This window comes from Herpailurus yagouaroundi, unplaced genomic scaffold (genome assembly GCF_014898765.1).
Source record: "Herpailurus yagouaroundi ecotype Mexico unplaced genomic scaffold, PumYag 28, whole genome shotgun sequence".
NCBI lineage: Eukaryota > Metazoa > Chordata > Mammalia > Carnivora > Felidae > Herpailurus > Herpailurus yagouaroundi.
The window spans coordinates 11,178,835-11,199,830 of record NW_024412376.1 but is presented as its reverse complement, the minus strand read 5'-3'; the positions used below and the strand labels follow the sequence as shown (position 1 = coordinate 11,199,830).

Below are 20,996 nucleotides of genomic sequence, written 5' to 3'. Positions count from 1 at the left end.
ACATTGATAAAGATATGTATAAAGAATTAATAAAATAATGCATCTTCAGCACCGCAAATCTGTGCACAAGAAGTAGAATCACGCTGGACGTCAATAAATGTGATCACTACTCTCAAAAGCTAAGGCTGATTTATCTTTCCCCTGCCCAGAAACAGAGACACGTTCATTTTCAAATACAAACTCAGCAACAGCCGTGCTTCACAAGGGCATCCCTGCATTGTTGGTCCTCCTGTAAGACTTAGGAGAAGCCAAACTATTTCTATGAATTAGGGGTAGAAGCATGACAGTTCAAGGGTTAAAGTAATTCTTTTTAATGTAACTGCTTCATCAAAAGGCATCTTGCACTAAAGTCATGAGGTAGAATTAGTGGGCCCTGCCCAGAGAGCTCAGAAAGAATGAGGGATCTTATGAAAAATGAGGAAAGAGAGGGACAGGTGGAGAACTGCCTCAGGGTAAGTCTCAAGGTCAGATCCCAGATCTTCTACTTACTACGAACTGTGGGATGACCATGGGCAAGATATATCACCACTCTGAGCCTCTGTATCCTCAAGTATCACATGAACAGTTTGGGCCAAGTGATCTCCAGGTCTCGGTCAGCTGGCAAAGTCTAGGCTTCTCCATCATTTGTGATGATTAGAAAAGCCTAAAGACTATGTGACTAAAAGTAGCTCTATGCACCAAGTAATGGTGATATCTGAAGCCCCCTATTAAGCTTAAGGAAGTTGTTACTAGATATAACCCGAGAAAATGCAAAGGCTCCTAGTCCAGACACCACGCCTTATTCCTCTCCGTGATCTGACCCCCTCTGTGCCTCAGCCCCACCCTGTTTACTGAGGGGCCAGGCCAGGAATGGAACAGGTCTGGGGTCCTACCTCAGGAGGGATGAAGGCCTCATGGTTGGTCCCAGCAGTAGCCTGGGTAAAGGGCAGGGTCAGTAGAACAGGTCGGAGAATGAGGAGGAGGGGTTCTATGGTCTGGCATGGCAGCTGGACAGGAAAGCTCCAAATGGAGATTAGAACCACTGATGCTGTGGAAAATTTGTTGATGAAATGCTTGATCCTTTTGATCCAGGAGAGGGCAAGGAGGCTGCCTGGCTGAAGAGGGCAAGTCTTCTGCTCTGGGTTCTGTTCATCAGCTTCCTCCCCTAGGATTACACCGTGAGACAAAGAAGTGACCGCTTCTGATGTGAGCTTTTTTGGTGTTGTTTTTTTCTAAGTTCATTTATTTTTTGAGAGAGAGAAAGAGCAAGAGCAGGGGAGGGGCAGAGAGAAAGGGAGAGAGAAAATCCCAAGTAGGCTTCATGCTGTCAGGCCAATGTGGGACTCGATCCCACAAACCATGAGATCATGACCTGAGCCTAAATCAAGAGTCAGATGCTTGACTGACTGAGGCTACCTAGATGCCCCCTTGTGAGCTTTTTGAAGGGGAGGGACTCTTCTCTGTCTGCTTCTCTGTATAAAAGGGGAGCACCTCTGACCCCAAATCATGGGTAGCAGGGCAAAAAGAAACAGGCCTGACCCTGTAAGCATCTGGGTATCACTGCTCTGGGGAGTACTAGGAGAAGTTCTGCTCAAGATTTAGCGGGCCAGGGATTTTGATGTCCTCCAGGCTTTTGATGAGGAGCAGTTCCTTGGTATTTCCCATAACCTCGGATCTTCCGGAAAATCTCTTTTTGCAAAGAGCTGGGTGGGGGCCAGCCTTGTGGTCACTATGGCTGTGTCCACTTGCAAACCACGGTACATGTCCGGGTAGATTCCAGTCTGCAGGGTAGGGACCCCAGGACAAGAAAACGAGTTTCATATTCTCTCTACCTGGAAGGTTCTCTTTGTGAATCAAAATCTGATATCCACATAGAGAATGGTGGAAGTCAGGGTTTTCTGCAGAGTTGCTGATTTTCTTTTTGCTCAGGAAGGATTTTCCAGGCCCCCCTGAGGTAGGATGCAAAGAAAGAGGTAAAGGGGCCTGTCAGACAGTGCAAATATGGTTGTTAAGGGAAGTCACACACAGTTGCAAAAGCCTGAGGTCATCATGAGCACGCTTTTTTCTCTAATCTTTTTTAATGTTTACTTATTTTTGAGAGAGAAAGAGACAGTGCATGAGCAGGGGAGGAGTAGAGAGGAAGACACAGAATCCACAGCAGGCTCCAGGCTCTGAGTTGTCAGCACAGAGCCCGATGCGGGGCTCAAACCCACGAACCACGAGATCATGCCCTGAGCCGAAGTCGGGCGCTTAACCGACTGAGCTACCCAGGCACCCCTCATCATGAGCACTCTTACCTTCTGCCCTCCAACTGGGCCATTCCCTCTTTTTATCAGCCTAAGAGTGCCTGAGTTTTATGCAGTCCAAAATCTCTGCCTGCCATTTTCCTTTCCTGTTATGCAAAGAGGCATCTCCTTGACCCCAAGTGGCCCCACACACTCCTCGGAGACCACTCTGGGCGGGTGTCTGACGAAAAAGCTCCCTGGACTTACAAGAAGTGTCCTGAGGGTGTTACAAACCAGGCTGAAGCCTCCTGTCAGGGACTACATCTGCTTGTGTGGGGGCTGACACACCAGTGGTGGCTGGTCGATTGGTGGGAAAGCTTTGCCTGGGGCAGAAACTGCTGGGAAAAGCAGAGTTCAAACCCTCTGACCACAGAAACCCAAACCTTTTACCAAGTCATGACATCCTTCCCAGGCCAGGGAGGGAGTCACTGTTGTAGTCATTTAGTGATTCCCCAAGTGCATGCCAGGAGGTGGTATCATTGCCCAGGCCCGAGGGGATGCCTGCCTGTGGCCTCCCCTGTGGCTCCATCAGAAGGCCAGAGGCACTGTTCATGGACCAACCCCTTGGACTGTCCAAGTCCTTGCATTGGGGCAGTTTGCATCATAATCAGATCAAACCTCAGTCTCTGGTTTTGCCAAAGGAATTATCCACAGAGTTGGGCTTTTATTATGGGAAAGAAAAGGATACAAAAATCAGCCTTACTGCCAAGTTCTATAAGGACTTGAACAGTATATGCCATGTCATTTGGATGAGTCCAGGGGAAGTCAGGTAGGTTTCAGAATCATTTTCATTCTTTTGGGGCATGCAACATCCCATGGGCAGGTGATGGTGTTCTGCCTCCATTATGAGGAAAAACCCTAAATCTGGAGGATCTGGGAACAAGTTACAAGGAACAGGTTCCAATGCTCAATGAGCCAACCTAGGGTCTGGGAGGTGGGGTAGTCCTGGGGGCCACAACTTTGCTTGGTTTATGAGGACCATGGGGCACAGACTGGAGAGACATCCTTAAAATTGATGTTATGAGTCCCCTAATTATGGTTACCATATGTGTGCAACTTTTTGAGGTTGTCCTGCTTCCAGATATTCTTTTGTCACTTCCATATACATTGAAGTCTTCTGGGAATTCCAATATTTCAGCATCCAGATGACATTTTCCAGATTTCTTCTAGTACCCACCATAATTATATGACCACATCCCTATTTTCTCATTTGGAATGTTATAATCATTCACCAATAGCCTAGTCCTGGGGTCCAGAACCCAGGACCATCCCACCAAAAGAAGCCATTAGAGAATGAGTTAGTAGACGGAGCTATGATGTAATAAAGAGGGGGTTAGAACTGTGGGATACCCTGAAGGCAGATTCTCTTGACTCATACCAAAGTCCTAGGCTCTGAAGAGCTATGTCCCATACAGAGGACCTGCCCATCTGGATCTGTATCATCTGAGTTCATTCATTCATGCCTTCATTTTACACAGCTTGGGCATCTTGGTGTACAAACACTGTATAGGCCATGTGATCTGTCCCTGGAACGCTCACAGTGTCCTAAGAAGATAGATAGGCAATTATTAGATGAAGTGCTAAATACATCCATAGAAGAGGACCTGGCCAGGTGTGGGGCATGAAGGGAGGTTTTTTTGGGAGATGGGACATGTAAGCTGAGATTTAAGGGACAAGAAAAGCATAGGCTGGAGTACAGAGAGGGTTTTTTGAGATGGGGGAGTCCATGTGCTCCCCTGGCTCATTCAGGTCTCTCCTCAAGGCCTTCCTTGTTCCCTCCCATCCAAGATGGTACCTCCCTTCACTCTCTATTCTTTTCCTTGTCTCTCTCTCCAAGATGGCACCTTCTGTCACTCTCCACTCCCTTGTCTCTCTCTCTTTAAGATAGCACCTTCCCTCATTCTTCATTCCCTTCCTGGTCTCTCTCCAAGATGGCACTTCCCCTCACTCTCCATTCCTTTCCTTGTTTCCCTGTCCAAGATGGCACCTTCCATTCCCTTCCTTGTTTTCCTGTCCAAGATGGCACCTCTCCCACTCTCCATTCTCTTCCTTGTGCCCTGTCCAAGATGGCACCTTTCCCTCACTCTTCATTCATTTCTTGTCTCCTCGCCCAAAATGGCAACCCCCCTCAATGTCCATTTCCTTCCTTGTCCCTCTATTCATGATGGCACCTCCCTTCACTCTCCATTTTCTTCCTTGTCTTTCTGTCCAAGCTGATGTCTTCCCTCACTCTTCATTCCCTTCCTTGTTTCCTCATCCAAGATGGCACCTCCTCTCATTCTCTATTCTCTTTCTGTTCCTGTCTCTGCACTCATCACTACTTGGCCATAGTTACATTGCACTACTTTGGCCATAGGTATATTTTTGTTTCCTAGATTCATTGCTAGTCTCTCCACTAAAATACCAGTCCCTGAGGGCAGAGACTTTGTTCATGGATGTATCCATAGCTCCTAGAACAGGACCAGGCCTTTAGCAAATGGTCAGTCACTTATTTTGTTAAACAAAGACACGAATGCAGTGAGTTCAGGCTGGTCAGAGCAGAGAGGATATGGGGGAATCTGTGAACACCAGCCCTGGCTTCCTGTGTCTCACCCAGCCTCTTCCTATTATTTTGACCTGACACCCTGAACTCTGCCTGGCCTGCTCTGGGACCCACAACATTCTCCTGTCACTTCTCCCTCTACTTATGACCCCACACGGAGACTTCTGTTGGAAGCTAGCCTGGCGTGGCCCACTGCCACCATGACAGGGTGCTGACAGCGGTGAGACAGGTCTGTGAGAAATCAGGGCTGACATCTCAGCCTCAGCCAATCCACCCAGGGCAAGCCCTCAGCCAGGGGCCAGGGCTCATTTGCTGCTGCTGGCTCTAGGTTAGCTTGTCATTACCGCTCCCTGGGGAGTTTCTCTGTCTCAGACCCAGTCTCTGCCTTCCAGCTTCTATGGTTTCCTTCTCCAGGATTCCTGTGTTCTCTTGCTCGTCCTTATCTCTTTTTGACAGCCTGGTATGAGCTTGTGTTTTCAGCAAAGCCATATGGGGAGAATGGTCAGCAATGAAGGATGTGTAGAAAATGGCATTAAGCATTTCAAGAAGCCTTTCAGAGTCAAGCATCTGTGATCTTTCAGCGCCTTGGGAATGGTGTGGTTTCCTGGTGACTTCTTTAGTTCCCCCATGCAGAATATCCTGGGGTTTCCCCAGCCCAGGCAGCACATAACAGACACATGGCCAATTCTAACTCCTCTCCTTTCTCATGTGGTACAAATGTGGGATTTATCAACTTTGCCCCTCTCCTCCAGGGGGCCCATGAAGGTCACAGTCATTGGAAGGGGGATCCCCCAGCCCAGCTGGCCAAAAAAATGCAGTACTTACCGGTCATAGTACTTGATTTGGTTTGGTCTTTTCTCTGGCAGTCCACGTCAGGATCTTTCTGCATCATTTCACTCACTTGTCACCGTGTCACAGTACAGTGACTTTACCCTACATGCCCCAGGTGGTTTCCAGCTGCAAAAAAAGAGACACCTGTTACCTCTTCCCTGGCCTTGGTATCACTGAACACTGGAGCTGGAAAAAACCTTACAGCTCATCTACTCGTATCACTCCCAAATGTCAGTCGACATACATGTATTACCTTGGAATCATGTGGGACACTTGTAAAAAAAAAAAAAATACAGACCTCTGACTCCCACTGCCAAGATTCTGATCCAGTGGGTCCGACGGGGGCCCAGGAATCTGCATTTCACAGGCATTCCGAATGATTTTGATGTGTGGCCAGATTTAAGACCCAGTGACCACTCCAATGTCTTATCAAATAAGGAAGTTCTGGTCTCCAAGGGGTGAAGATCATCACCCCGCCTCCCAGAGTGGAGAGCAGGCAGGATGGTGAAAAGGACCTTGGAAGACACATCAGAAGGAGCGCCCGGGTGGCTCAGTAGGTTAAGCGTCTGACTTCGGCTAAGGTCATGATCTCGCAGTTCGTGAGTTCAGGCCCTGAGCTGGGCTCTGCACCCACAGCATTAGAGCCTGCTTGGGATTCTGTCTTTCTCCCTCTCTCTCTACCCTCCCCCATTCCCACACTTTCTCTCTCTCACAGGATAAATGAGTGATCTTAAAAAAAAAAAAAAAAAAAAGGAAGAAGAAGACACATCAGGAGACCCAAGCCCCCACTCCAGCTCTGACACTTAACAGCCTGTATGGCCTGACACTGTGACTTCCCAGCCAAACCCTGGTTTTGAGATGAGTCTAAGGCTTGTTTCAGCTGTTCCAGTGCTCTTTGAGTCCCCAAAATATCCCCTTGGAGAAATAAGGTAGTGCTTTTAATGCAAAGGGATGAATCTTCATTCATTCATCCATCCGTGGAGCACATTTACTGTTCATTTCCTAGAGCCAGGCTCTGTGCTAAATAGCTTATAGATGAATGCGATAGAGTTTCAGCCAGTAGAGAAGAAGGGGTGACCCAGGATTTCCTGACTGTCTGCAGTGTACGAGGCATCATGCTCGGAGCCTTATACACATGACTTCCTTTAGGCTGCACAATAGCCCTCTGTGTTGTCCCCATGTCACAGTTGAGGAAATACCCTCAGAGAGGCTCTGAGTCTTTCTTAAGGTCATTCAGGTAGACCAAAGAGCCTTCTATGTGCCAGGCACTGTTCTAAGCTCTTCATGTCTTGCCAGATCTCACTGATCCCCTGACACACAATTTCACATCACTAAAGTCTGGAAGCATCTAGCCATTGACATCATTTGCCACTGTAACTGGCAGAACTCTTTCCTTCTTAGTAGCATATATAGTTGTGATGTGCCATATAAAAAGTGGCATCTTTCGATGAACTACTGTCTCCCGCTTACACATAGTGAGCGGCAGAGACAAAATCCACACCCAAGTCTGCTGGCTTCACACTCTCATGCTCACAGCTCAGTGGGGAAGTGGCCTTGAATGGTGGAACTCAGGGCTCAGACACTTCCCGGGGAGCTCCCCACCTACTGTGCTGGCACAGCAGGGCCACCTGCTCAGAGAGTCTGGATGTCCCTTGCTTTTCTCTGTTCCCCCTTCCCTCTCCTCCATGGTAGGTATGACTGCTGGTCACCGGGTCCCAAGAGGTAGAGAGAAATCCAGCAATCATATTCCTTGGGGATCTACCCAAATGAGTTAAAAACTATGTCCATACAAAACCCTGCCCGGGAGTGTTTATAGCACCTTGATTCATAATTGCCAAACTTTGGAAGCACGTGTCCTTCAGTTGGTGAATGGATAAATAAACTGTGGCACATCCAGACAATGGAATATTATTCGCTGCTCTCAAGAAATGAGCTATCAGGCCACAAAAAGACATGGGAGAACCTTAAATGCATATCACTAGGTAAAAGAAGCCAGTGTGCAAAGGCTGTGTACTATGTGATACCAACTGTATGACATTCTCGGAAAGACAAAGCTATAGCGACAGTAAAAAGATCAGTGGTCACCGGTGATCAGAGGCTGGGAAGTGAGACGGCGGGGCGCAGAGGATGTCTAGGGCAATAAAACTACTCTGTACAATACTATAATGGTGGATACACGTCAGTATACATTTGCCCGAACCTGCAGAATGTACACCAAGAATGAACCCGAAGGTAAACCGTGGACTCTGTGTGATTGTGATGTGTCGGTGTGGGTTCATCTTTATAACAGGTGCGCCACTCTGGTGCAGGATGTCCACACTGGGGGAGGCTGGGCTTGTGTAGGGGCAAAGGGTGCATGGGAAATGTTTATACCTTCATCTCCATTTTTCTGGAACTTAAAACTGCTCTGAGAAAATGAAGTCTATTAAGAGAAAAAAAAAAAGAAAGGTGGAGAGAAGCAGGCTGATTAAGGGCAGGATGAGACACCAGGGTTTCTGCTGGTCATGGTCTTGGGGGGGGGGGGAGGGCAGGGTAGAGGAAAGTCAGGGCGGGGCAGGGGGGTGTCCAGAGTACAGTGGTGACTGCCAGCTGCCCCCAGCAGGTAGCGTGGAGGCGGTGATGATCCGGCTGGTGAACGGCTCCGGCCCGCACGAGGGCCGGGTGGAGGTGTACCACGAGCGGCGCTGGGGCACCGTGTGTGACGACGGCTGGGACAAGAAAGACGGGGACGTGGTGTGCCGCATGCTGGGCTTCCGTGGTGTGGAAGAGGTGTACCGGACGGCTCGATTTGGGCAAGGTAAGCGCTCTGGGGGGCAGGGACACGGGGACCAGCTGGGTCTCCTCCCCAGAGCACGAGTCCTCTGCACAGCGGTCCCACCGGGTGTCGCCTGGCCTCTGCCCCCATGCTCCCTGCGGTGGGAGGTTCGCTGGCCCCCAGGCAAGGAGCTGTGCCCTCACACGGTTCTGATTATTAGAACACTCTTCCTTTCCTTGAATTGACTTCCTTTTATTTCCCGTGTCCTGTCAGATTCCCCTGCGGACCCTCGTTCTCAGCCCTGCGTCTCAGGCGCGGATCTAAACCCACTCCCACTTAACTCTACTACATGTTTTTTTAAGTTTATTTATTTATTTTGAGAGAGAGAGAGAGTGCACACACATGCGAGCGAGCAGGAGAAGAGGGGAGAGAGAGAGAGAGAGAGACAGAGTCCCAACCAGGCCCCCATGCTGTCAGCGCAGAGCCCCAGGTGGGGCTCGAACTCACAAACCTGGAGAACATGACCTGAGCTTAAATCAAGAGTCGGATGCTTAACCCACTGAGCCGCCCAGGCGTCCCTGTTACATTTTTGTTACGGAGCCCAGTGAGTGCTGAACACTTAATGCACCCATTGTGTGCCTGGCCTGGCTCTAAACACGTGACAAATACTCCCTCACTGAATCCTTACAACACCTAGGAAGTGGATACAGAGATCATCCCTGTGTTCCAAATGCAGAAACAGAGGCACAGAGAGGTTGACTAACGTGCACAAGGTCGCACAGCTAGCAAATGGAAGAGCCTGGTTTCCCTCAGACCCCAGCAGGAGGCTTAGGAGGCCAGGCTCCCACCCACTCTGCTGGCTGTCCCTGCCCCTCTCCGAGTCCTTTCTTCTTCAGATGAATATCTCCAGTTACTTCATCTCGTCTTTATGTGACAGGATTTCGCCAAGTCTTCACCATTTTGCTGCTTTCCTTTCGACATGCTCAAGCATACCTCCCTTCCTGTGGATGGCACAAGAGACTTGGAGGGAGGGGTGCAGACGTTTTCTGGGCAGATAGCGGATTTGAACCGTCCACTGCTCTCCTGCTTCGAGGAGGACAGCTGTGCCCCAGCTCCAGTCCCCGTCCATGGCACTGCGTCTGTCCCCCAGGCTAGCTCTCTGTATTAGTCTGCTCAGCCGCTGTAACAAAGAGCACAGACCTGTGGGGCTTAAACAACAGACATTTATTTTCTCACAGTTCCGGAGGCTGGAAAGCCCACAATCAAGGTGTCCATGGATTTGGTTTCTCCTGAGGCCTCTCTCCTCAGCGTGTAGATGGTCGTCTTCTCCCTGTGTCTTTACATGGTCTTCCCTCTGGATGGTGCCTGTGTCTCCTCTTTTATAAGGACGCAGTCATATTGGATAGCACCCCAATGACCTCATTTCACCTTAGTCACCTCTTTAAGGGGCCTGTCTCCAAACACAGTCACATTCTCAAGTCCTGGGGTTAGGACTTCAACTTGGTAATTTGAGGAGACACAGTTCAGCACATAACACTCTCTAGACCTTGGCATGCTTGCTGTGACCACCACCTACTACACACAATCTGGGACCACTTATTTTTTTTTTTTTTTGATGTTTATTCATCTTTGAGCGAGAGAGACAGAGTGCGAGCAAGGGAGGGGCAGAGAGAGGGAGACACGGAATCCGAAGCGGGCTCCAGGCTCCGAGCTGTCAGCACAGACCCTGACGTGGGGCTTGAATTCACGACCTGCGAGATCAGGACCTGAGCCGAAGTCGGACGCTTAACTGACTGGGCCACCCAGGCGCCCCGAGCTGGGACCATGAATTACACACCTGCCGACATGTGCTATAAACATCCATAGCGCCGCACACACTTTCACACTCAAATATAAACATTCACGTTCACACATGCTTTTTCCTCCATCAGACCTTGAACTTGAAGAAACCTGTGTTGAACCATAACTAAAACAACAGTCCCACGTGCACAAACCCAGTATTTCCCGCGCCCTCAGGAGAGAGTGCTGACCCGTGGCTGTGTGAGCTTGTTGCTTCTCCAAGACGCTGGGTTTTGGCGTCCCCATCTGTAACTTAAAAGGGCTTGCGGGCTCTGATGTGCCTTCCAGCTTTGAGCCCCCTGGGATTGGAAATGCTCCTGTTCACCTGTCAAGAGGACCCAAGTTCTGACAGGTGTGGGGAGGGGTTTGGACTGATCCACTCATCCTCGGTTTCCAGGCCCCCCTTGTGGCCTGTGGAGAAACAGCTGGTCCCTGTGGGAGCTCCTTGTATCATGGAGTGGAGCCAGGCCTGTGTGCTGTCTTGCCTGACGCCATGGCTGCCCGACCCACCGGGCTCAATGGCTAAAGGGACTCATGGGATGGCATGGGGGGGGGGGGGCCCAACACATCCTCTCCAGATAGGGAAACGGAGCCAGGTCACGTCCAGACCGGCCGGGACACCTCCACTCCTCTGAATCACCATTCATCTCGTCCCCACCAGGGGCTGTTGTAACTTTTGTACAGAATCTCAGCCCTTAGACCTCAGTCGCTGTTACAGACTGAAGGTTTGTGTCTCCCCCAATTTCCTGTATTAAAATCCTAACCCCCAGTGTGATGGGATTAGGAGGTGATTAGGTCGTGACAGTGGAGCCCTCGTTATAGGACTAATGCTCTTACAAAAGGGACCCCAAAGAGTTCCATCTTCCTCTTTCCCTGAGGAAGCACAGAGAAGACAGTAGTCTCCAGCCCAAAAGAGAGCCCTCATCAGAGGCCGACCATGCTGGCAGCCTGACCTTGGACTTCCAGCCTCCAGGGCTGAGAGAAATAAGTGTCTGTTGTTTACAAGCCACCCAGTCAATGACACTTTGTTAGAGCAGTCTGGGCCGCCTAAGATGATCCCATTGACGGAAAGTGACGGGGTGAAATCTGTTGTGACAGCTGGCAGAGAGCAGCTGACCGACCCCACCCGTCCTGGCCTCTCTACCAAAAGGCCGGAGCGCGTGGGGAGTTCAGAGAGTCCAGCTCCTCGGAGGGCAGCCCACCAGAGAGAGCGCTTTCCTCCCACTCAAAGCTTTGGGCCGGATTTCAGCCTGTTTTCTTCAAGGAAACCGCCATCCCTGTTTACATGAGGAGCTGGAACTGTAGGAACAGTCCCTGCTATTTCATTCTCGACTCCAGTGAGGACCCCTGCCTAGTAAGTGGAGGTAAAACCTTGTGGGGAAAAGAAAACCCAGAAACTCTTGGGGCGCCTGAGTGGCTCGGTTGGTTAAGTGGCTGCCTTCTGCATAGGTCATGATCTCACGGTTTGTGGGTTCAAGTCCTACATCAGGCTCTCTGCTGTCCATGTGGAGCCCTCTTCAGAGCCTCTGTCCCCCTTTCTCTCTGCCCCTTCCCCCCATTCCCTCTCTCTCTCTCTCCCTCTGTCTCTCTCTCTCTCAAAAATAAATAAACAAAAATTTATTTAAAAACAACAACAACAGTGGCTAGGGGGTGCCTGGATGGCTCAGTCAGCTGAGTGTCTGACTTCAAGCTCAGGTCATGATCTCGCAGTTCATGAGTTCAAGCCCCACATCAGGCTCTGTGCTGACAGCTCGGAGCCTGGAGCCTGCTTTAGATTCTGTGTCTCCCTCTCTCTCTCTCTGCCCTTCCCCCACTCCTGCTCTGTCTCTCTCTGTCTCTCAAAAACAAAATAAAAAACGTTAAAAAAAATAAAATAAAATAAACGGAAACTCTTTTAGAGAAACCAAAAGAAATCATTTGAATGTCATGGGCGGAGTTAGTCCCAAACAGACTCCGTGGCCTCTTTGATTCCCCCTTTGACTTTTGTATCATGTGACACATGGGGAAGCTCTGAAATCGCCGCTGTAAACCAGTCAATGGAAAGCCAGACTCACTTTCCTGCACGTATCACACTTGCACTGTTACTTCCCCATCGCGGTCCAGTAACTTACGTCGTGTGATATTCGAGACCTCGACAGATCGGCGGGCCAGGTGTTATTAATGGGTTCACGGAGGGTAAGAGAAGGGGCTGACCCAGCCGAGGCTCATCTGAGCCCTTGCTCCTAAACCAGGCTGCACCGCCAGCTTTCCTCAGGCATCGGTGAGCACTGGGCTCAGTGGTGGGTGCAGGGTTGAGTGAACCTAGTCTCCAGCCTCAACAGGTTCAGTGTAGAGGAAAGACAGGCGTGTTTATCGACTCTGAACAGCATGGTGGGGGCTCTCAGGTTATGGTGGCCATGGGCGCAGCGGGCAAGGGATGCCGTCTCTCCTGGCAGCGGTGGGGCCGTACATCAGATCCACCCTCTGACCGCAGCCTCCTTCCCCACCAGCGCCCCAATGCCTCGTCCCGATCTGCCCATCCCCAGCCTCAGTCTCCCAAGCCCCGGCCCCTCCCTCCATGGCTTGGCTTCTCTCTGTGCCCTCTGGACGTGCTTCCTGCCTGCCAGCCAGGACCACGCGCCTATCCCCGTCCCGCTCTCCCCCACTCCTCATCCCACATCTGGCTGGTCCCTGGGTCCCACAGTGTCTACTCTCTGCCATCCCTTGAATCTGTCCCTTCCTTCCCCCTGCTCTTGCCTTAGATGCCCAGGCAGGGCAGGGCAGAGCAGTGGTCAGGAGCTCAGGCTGTGGGTCAAACCTGAGTTAGAGTCCCAGATCTGCCACTTGGAGCCAGTGACCTGGAGTAGCTTCTGTGGCCTCCCCCAGCTTCAGCCCTTCCGCTATCGAAGGCTAATGGCAAACGCTAAATGAGATCACGCGTCTGGCGGTAAGCATGGCGCGGGCCCTGTGGTGCACACTCCTCTGATATATGTTGGGCGGAGGTGGGGTGCCAGTCAAGGTGGGCGTATGGGGGCTGGGACCCTCCGGGAGCCACTTCCTCACTGCTGCCTCACCTCCAGCTCCAGCCTGCCTCCTGCCGCCTTCCTCCTTGCAGCTGCCAGGGTTCTCTCTGAAATGAGACCCTTCCTCCTCTGCCTCCCACCTCCCTCTCAGCCTTCAGCCACACGCAACCACTTGTGTTCTCCGAGCTCCCGTGGCTCTTTCGTGTCTCCGTATCTTCTCAGGCTCCGTCTGGGATGCCTTCCCCTCCTTCTTCATCTGGCTACCTCCTATTCAGCTTTTCAAGTCAGCTCACTTATCAGCTCCTGAGGGGAGCTTTGCTGGCCACTTCCTTTCCCGCCCCACCCGTGCCCTGGGATGTCAGTGCCCCTACTCGGAGCTCCCCGGGTGTCACGTCTCTATCATGACACCTCTCACACCCTCCTGAGCTCTGATACATGTGTGAACACCTGTGTGCACGAGGCTTTACCTTCACAGCTCCAAAACCCAGGACTCTGCCTGGGACATACTAGGGTAAATGGATAAAGGCTGGAGGGAAGGAAAGGAGGGAGGGAAGAAGGGGCCGGGAGAAGGGAGGAAGGGAAGAAGGAAGGAGGGAACTTCTGTGCCTGCCTAATCTGACTCCTCCCCCCGTAGAACACAAGGCACTGCCAATCCCTCCCTGGCAGTTCTCTTGGGGGTCTGGCACCATAAAATTTTCCCTGGACAGGGCCCAAAAATCAAATTATCAGTTTCTCTGGCAAAAGGCGAGGAAAGAGCCGGATGGGAGAGACTTAAAGGTGTTTTTTGATTTTAAACTGGTCCAAGAGCTGTTGGAGAAGGAGCAAATGCAGACAGAGCAGATGGAGGGTGATGGCTGGAAGGAGGTCTAGGAAGGGGTGGAAGGAGCAGAGGGTAGCCCCGCTGGGAGGGAGCCTCACATCTGCAGAGAAAGTCTTTGTGTAAGACACATAGACAGAGGGAGTAAGGATGGGTACAAATGCAGACAGATTTGTGGGTGGGGGTACGAGGGATGGAACTGGGGGTGTTCGCTTCTAATCATATCATCCTTACCAGTGTTCGCCCCTTTTCTCTAAGATAAAGTCCAAATACTGGGAGGTGGCTTTGTGCACAGATCCACAAACATGAAAAGGCTAGGTAGGAAATATTTTAGGCTTTATGGGCCAAAGGTTTCTCTCCCTGCTCAACTCTGCACTTGTAGCATGAAAGCAACCACAGACAAAACATAAACAGTGGGGCTGTGTTCCAACAAAATTTTGTTTACGAAAGCAGACGGTGGGTTGAACTGGTCCACGGCGCACCACCCCCAACCTAGTGTTTGTGCTGTGTACTGTGTACACGTGAGGAGCAAATACTGGTCCGCCGGCACGTCAGAGGCCTGGGTCGTGGCCTCCTGTCCTTGGTCATCATGGGACAAGTCACTTCATCTTTCTGGGGCCTCAGTTTTCCCATCTCTTAAATACCCATTTGATACTTGTCCTGGCTACCTCTGTGTGCAGCTCCGATGGGTGGATTCAGTGTAACTTATTTCTTCTATTAATGTTACTCCAAATAAACAGGTAGAAGCTCAAATGTTAGCTCCTTGAGGCAGAGATTTGTGTAGCTGTTTCCTCCTTTTTTGTTTGTTGATGTAGTCCAGACACCCAGAATAGTGCTGAGCATGGAAAAGGTCCTCAAATACATGTTGAATGAATGAATGAATGAATGAGGAGGATAGATTAAAATCTCCACTTACTCATCCCAACAACATCACCTTCAAACAGTGCCTAGTGTCTGAGTGTTAGAAGACCTGGCCTCTGGTCCCAATTTTGCCTCCTCAAGATAAACATGTCACCCTATTGCTTCCTTTTTCTGATCTGAACAGTGAGGCTTAGTTATCACGGGGCTTTGCTAGGGAGCTTGGAGAGCTAGCCCGAGACGGGCTTCTCAGACTTGAAGGTGCACATGAATCATGGGAGATCGTCTTGAAATGCACATTCTGATTCAAGCCCGGGTGGACCCCGGACTCTGCATTTCCAGCAAGCTCCCAGGTCATGCTGACGCTCCTGGTCTTGTGGCTACACTTGGAGGAATCGGATGTCAGTTCTAAAGCTGAAGTGGTGATTGGTGCAGAGAAATGGGAGTTCTAGGCTCTTTGACGTGGTGAGCGGCAGGGATGGTTCGCGGGTTAACGGGCCCTCCGGCGATGCCCCACGCTGCCATAATACTGCAGAGACCCGGCACTGCCGATTTAATGAGCCTATTCTCATTTTATGAGCTCTTCCATGACTGAACAATAGCCAGAACTCCCTGGCTAAACACCAACTAGAGTTTGGAGTTTCATGATCCTATATACGCATTTGGGCTGGTTACCTTGGGTCTGTTCTGTATTTGTCAGTTTCCTTCATTTACTTCTTTATTTGTTTTGGGTGTGACTAATCCCACAGAGCTCTCGGGCCTGCAGGCTTTTCCTGGGTAATTTGTAAACTGATGTGTTTTCCAGGAGACATTTAATCTGCAAATTATTGCTAGGCCTCAAAGGGCTTATTGTGTAAGAGGCACAGGGTATCCGGCCAGGGAAGAGGCTCTTGTGAAGAAACAACGGCCAAGGCAGCGGAAGGAGGCCTCTCCTCCCAGCTCTGTCCCTGAATTCACTGCTCGGCAATCCCATGACAACAGATGCTGAAAATCTCTACATAACGAAAATATGTCTAAACCACATAGCTCATGCGGTAGATTTTGTGGGCAGTAAAATGGTTTAGATAACATCCTTTGTAAAGAGATTTCTCCTGTGCAGTTCAAGAGCGAGTGACGGCTTTAAGGTTTTTACAGTCGTCCCAACCATTCCTCCACAAGGAGAGGTTATCTGGATGCTGAGAGTTGGGGCCGGGAGGAGACAGGGCTACTAGGATCAGGACACGGTACCAATCCCTGAGCTACCTTTTTTATAGGGTTTTGGTAGATTTCAAAGTCCTTTAAAAATCAGGAACAGGGGCACCTGGGTGGCTCAGTCAGTTGAGTGTCCGACTTCAGCTCAGGTCATAATCTCACAGTTCATGGGTTCAAGCCCTACATCAGGCTCGCTGCTGTCAGTGTGGAGCCTACTTGGGATTCTCTCTCTCTCCCTCTCTCCCTGCTTGCTCTCTCTCTCTCTCTCTCTCAAAAATAAAATAAACATTTAAAAAAGAAAAAAGAGGGGCGCCTGGGTGGCGCAGTCGGTTAAGCGTCCGACTTCAGCCAGGTCACGATCTCGCGGTCCGTGAGTTCGAGCCCCGCGTCGGGCTCTGGGCTGATGGCTCAGAGCCTGGAGCCTGTTTCCGATTCTGTGTCTCCCTCTCTCTCTGCCCCTCCCCCGTTCATGCTCTGTCTCTCTCTGTCCCAAAAATAAATAAACGTTGAAAAAAAAAATTTTTTTTTAAATAAAAAAGAAAAAAGAAAAATCAGGAACAATTTTTTACTTCATCTGGCTTGATCAGGTTGACACAGCTAATTTATGACCTTTAGCCCCATGCTTTTTGGTGCCAGCTCATAGACCTAACAAGCTAGAGCACTGGAGTGACCAACAATCCTGGTTCAGCCAGCATGTACCTGGTTTCAGCACCAAAATTCTCACATCCTGGTAATTCCCTCCCAGTTTTAAAACTGAAATTGTTCCCCCGATGGGGCTGAGATTTGAATCAAGATCTGGCCTACTTATTGTAAAGCCCTGCTTCTTCTGCTACATCAGTGCTTCTCAAATTTCAGTGCTTAACCTCTTGGTTAAAATGTAGATTCTGGTTCAGTAGTCCTAGGTGGGACCTGAAAGTTCTGCATTTCTTTTTTTTTTTTTTTTAATATTTATGTATTTTTGAGAAAGAGATACAGACAGAGCGTGAGCAGGGGAGAGGCAGAGAGAGAGGGAGACAGAATCTGAAGCAGGCTCCAGGCTCTGAGCTGTCCGCACAGAGCCCAATGCAGGGCTCAAACTCACGAACTGCAAGATCATGACCTGAGGTGAAGTCGGCTGGCCAACCAACTGAGCCACCCAGGTGCCCCCGAAGTTCTACATTTCTAATCAGCTCTCGGTAATGCCAATGCTGCTGGTCCAGGACCACACTTTGAGTAACCAGACTCTAAACCACTGCTTCTGTGGGTGTCCTGAAGCTCAGTCATGCTTCCAGAGGGCTCCCAAGTGGGCTCCCACCATCTGGGGCATGGCATGGCCATCCGCACAAGAGAGTGCACCAGAACCATGGGCGATGGTCCTGCCAGTTGATCAGCGGGGGCTCCAGGTGACTTCTCTTGCAGCCCACTCCCCTCTCCATTGACCCCTGACTCCAGACAGCCCCCCTCCATTCCTTCCTGGAGCCTCACCCAACTGCCCTATTGCTCTGACATTCATTGGAGAACTTCATTGCCAAGTTTATGTCTCTCAAGGCTCTGGTATAATCCTAGGAAAGCCAACTAAAGGCTCCCCTGCATGGGCAACTTCAGACCAGTGGGTTGGTCTCCTTAAGATCTGGGTAAATGGGACTGGCTGCAGGCGGAGCTCACGTAGATTGTCTTAGGGACCTTGTATTTGGGGAACTGACCTAATTATGGCTGGGGATGCTTCTTCCTGTCATTAAATATATATATATATATATATATATATATGGCTATAATGTTAAATTCTGGGGTCCTCTGTCATTCTAGCGCCACTGTTTGGAGTTCATAGAGTGGAACCATCTGCTTTAAATTTCAAAAGATTGGGGGTCATGTTGCGCAGACATACTTGGTTATAGGGCACTGGATCTGTCCAATCCAGGATCTGTCTGACATTGTCCCTCAGATTAGGCCGTGCTTGAGTACTCATCAACAAACACTGCAAGACATTGTGTCTCAAAAGCTATGAGGTGTCTCATATAAAGTGTGCGCCGAGACCAACTTGGTCTTGAGTTTCAGACTCTGCAACTTACAAGTTGAGTAGCTCTGCACCAACTGTATCCTGAGCCTCTATAAAACTGGTGTATTAATGTCTACCTCACGGCGCCGTGCTCAGAATGGAGGAAGATCACACATGTGAAATGTCTGCCATGTAGGAGATACCAATAAATGCTGCCATCACCGCATTGTTGTTACTCTGCCCTCAGGAAACTGAGCCTAGAAAATGAGTATTTGGTCTTGGTGGGGAGGAGAGGGCAAGGGGAAATGGCTCTATTTGAGAATTGCCAGCAGAGCCCGGGACAGCCCGGTTAAGAACAGACACAGCGGTGCTGTTTTTCTTCTGTCCTGCTCTCCTGCATATCTTCTAAGAAACCATGTTGACTTGTCCCTTCAGGCACAGGGAGGATTTGGATGGATGATGTGGCCTGCAAGGGCACAGAAGATACCATCTTCCGCTGCAGCTTCTCCAAATGGGGGGTGACAAACTGCGGACACGCTGAAGATGCTGGGGTGACGTGCAACAGACACTGAAACTGGGCGCAGTCCACAGTCCGGGCCCTGCTGCCGAGCCTCCTTCCTGCATTCCTGGGGCGGGGGCATCGCTTGGGACCATGCCTCTGCCCTGCCCAGCCCAGCATCCCCCTCCCCCATATCCCTGTGCCAGGACCACAGTGGCCTGTCGTCATGCTCCTCTTGGACATCAGCTCCAAAGTGCAACTCTGGGATCCACTGCCTGTCTCTCCCTTCTACCAGGGTTCCTGCATGTGAAGCCCTGGGCAACTGGATCGTCATTTTGCCCGCCCTTCTAAGCACCATGCATCAGGACTCAACATCCATGCTCCCTTTGGTCTGTCAGTTAAATGCTGAGAGTATGTTGGCGAGAAACGCAGCAGTGGACACAGGAGGGAAGCATGACAGGTCATTTACTCTTCAGATAATTCCCTTAGTTAGGCCAAGAGTTTTTGACATCTTCCTTCCCAGAAAGAGACCATACCAAATGATTCATTCTTCCCTCTCTTTACTCTGCCTCTGCACACCATTTGTTAGTCTGGGGAAGTGATATAGAGGAAGGGCCAGCTATAGGAGTGAGAGGGAAACGCACATCACATGCAGGAGGCAAGCTGGCTTTGGAGAAGAGGAGTGAAACTAACATCCAATGAGTGACTCCCATGTGTACAACACATCTTGGATGCTAAATTCATTTATCCACTTTGTAGTGTTTCTACAAGGCTTGTTAGCTTGGATAAGACCTTACCTCTAGGTAGCACTCAACTGACCCATTCACGTGGCCAGTAAGATTGAAGATTGAGAATGACTAAACCATTGTTTCTACCTGCATCCTACTGTGTCTTTCCTAGGCTTGGGCAGGACACTCAGGTGCAAGACATGTGGGATTACAAGGTTACATACTCCATACTACAGAGTATAAGATTGGACGTGACTGGCTTCCAGGCCAACCAGGAGGAAGGCGATTTGGAGGGTGACATGGGGACTTATCTGGGTTCAACTGAGACCAGCGTTCATCATCTGACAGTCAGCCTTAAGGCCAACTTACCTGTGTCTCAGAGCTGTTTGGAGGTGAAGCTATCCAGGCTTCTTTGGGTGTGCTCCTATGATCAGAATGCATGTCCTTATGGATCCTGTAAGCGTGGAAGGAAATGACGATTTCCTATAACCTCTGGCAGAAGAAGGAGCCATGGACCTCTGCCAGTCCTCAATCTGCACCCCTCTCCTAGCGACAGGAAGATCATATTCTCCCTCTGACATGAGGAGGAGGTCAAACCAGGCCATATACATATTCTAGGACTAGGGAAGCTACATGGTAGTAAGTGAGCACAGACTCACCTCCCTTGGGGGAGTCACAAACCGAGTCAGGCCTCGGACACACAAATCCCTGTCACATGGGGTGAGTATCAGCTTAGCTGGGGAAAGTGACACCTGGGACCCCCCAGGTATAGGACCAGCAAAATTCCTGGCTGACAACAAAACCAATATGTGCTATTGGTTGTTCTTTGCTTACAGTATGCTTGTTATCCATTAATGTCCTAATGATCAGAGACTCTCCTGATCAATTGCTATGTTTACATAACACGCATGTACTCAAGCATCTTTCTCCAGGGCCAATATATGCATGCATATATGAACATAGCACTCTTTACTACATAGCTCAGCACATTGCAAAGTTTGCATTAAAAAGAGAAAATACTAAAGGTGGAAAGATGTCACACTGAATGAAATAAACCCCAGGTCATTTCTGGCAAAAAATCCAGCTATCCCATCGATGAAGACCCACATAACTTTCTTACGTGGTCTTTTCACTTAGGAAAACACAAGTCTTGTTTTACATCAAATAAAAATCACAATGATAAGTGTTTGAACCTTAACTGAAAAGTCTACTAGTTTACATATTTACTTACGAGGACATGGAAATAACCATGGATCTATATTTCAGGGACTAAAGGAAATTAGGCCTGGCCTAAAATACATCAGACCTTTTGTAAGAAAGAATTTCAATAAACCTAAGAACATGTCACTAACAAACTTTGTGTCACATTCTTTCTCATGAAATTCTGGTGAGCATGGGGAGGACTGGTAAAAACTGGATGGTCTGATCATTTCTCACTGGGGATTGGTAGAATAGGCAGCTTATGAGAAGCTATCTTAATACTTCTGGAGCACAATAAACACAGTGTAGACCAAGAACATGGTGGAACACAATGTCTTAAGCCTTAGTAGGTAACCTAAGGAAGGGGTCCCAGGCAACAGAAAAATCAAGGCCCAGCTTATAAGAGAATTGCATTTTTATTCAATCAAGGAAAGAACACCTATTTCCTGACATTTCCAGAGTTGGTACTTGGGAATGAAAGGGTACTTCCTATAA

At 49.7% G+C, this 20,996-nt stretch overlaps 1 protein-coding gene across 2 annotated transcripts in view; it reads left to right on the top strand.

The window, feature by feature from the left end:
• SCARA5 (scavenger receptor class A member 5) overlaps positions 1 to 20,656 on the top strand; it is a 126,812-nt gene extending 106,156 nt beyond the window's left edge. The window contains exons 8-9 of one of the 2 annotated variants that reach the window (XM_040465110.1): positions 8,237 to 8,434; positions 18,510 to 20,656. In XM_040465110.1, coding sequence (XP_040321044.1) covers positions 8,237 to 8,434; positions 18,510 to 18,646 — 335 coding nt within the window. In that variant the 3' untranslated portion in view covers positions 18,647 to 20,656. The remainder of the gene's footprint in view (positions 1 to 8,236; positions 8,435 to 18,509) is intronic. The other variant, XM_040465180.1, reaches the window with a different exon arrangement.
• The last annotated feature ends 340 nt before the right edge of the window (positions 20,657 to 20,996 follow it).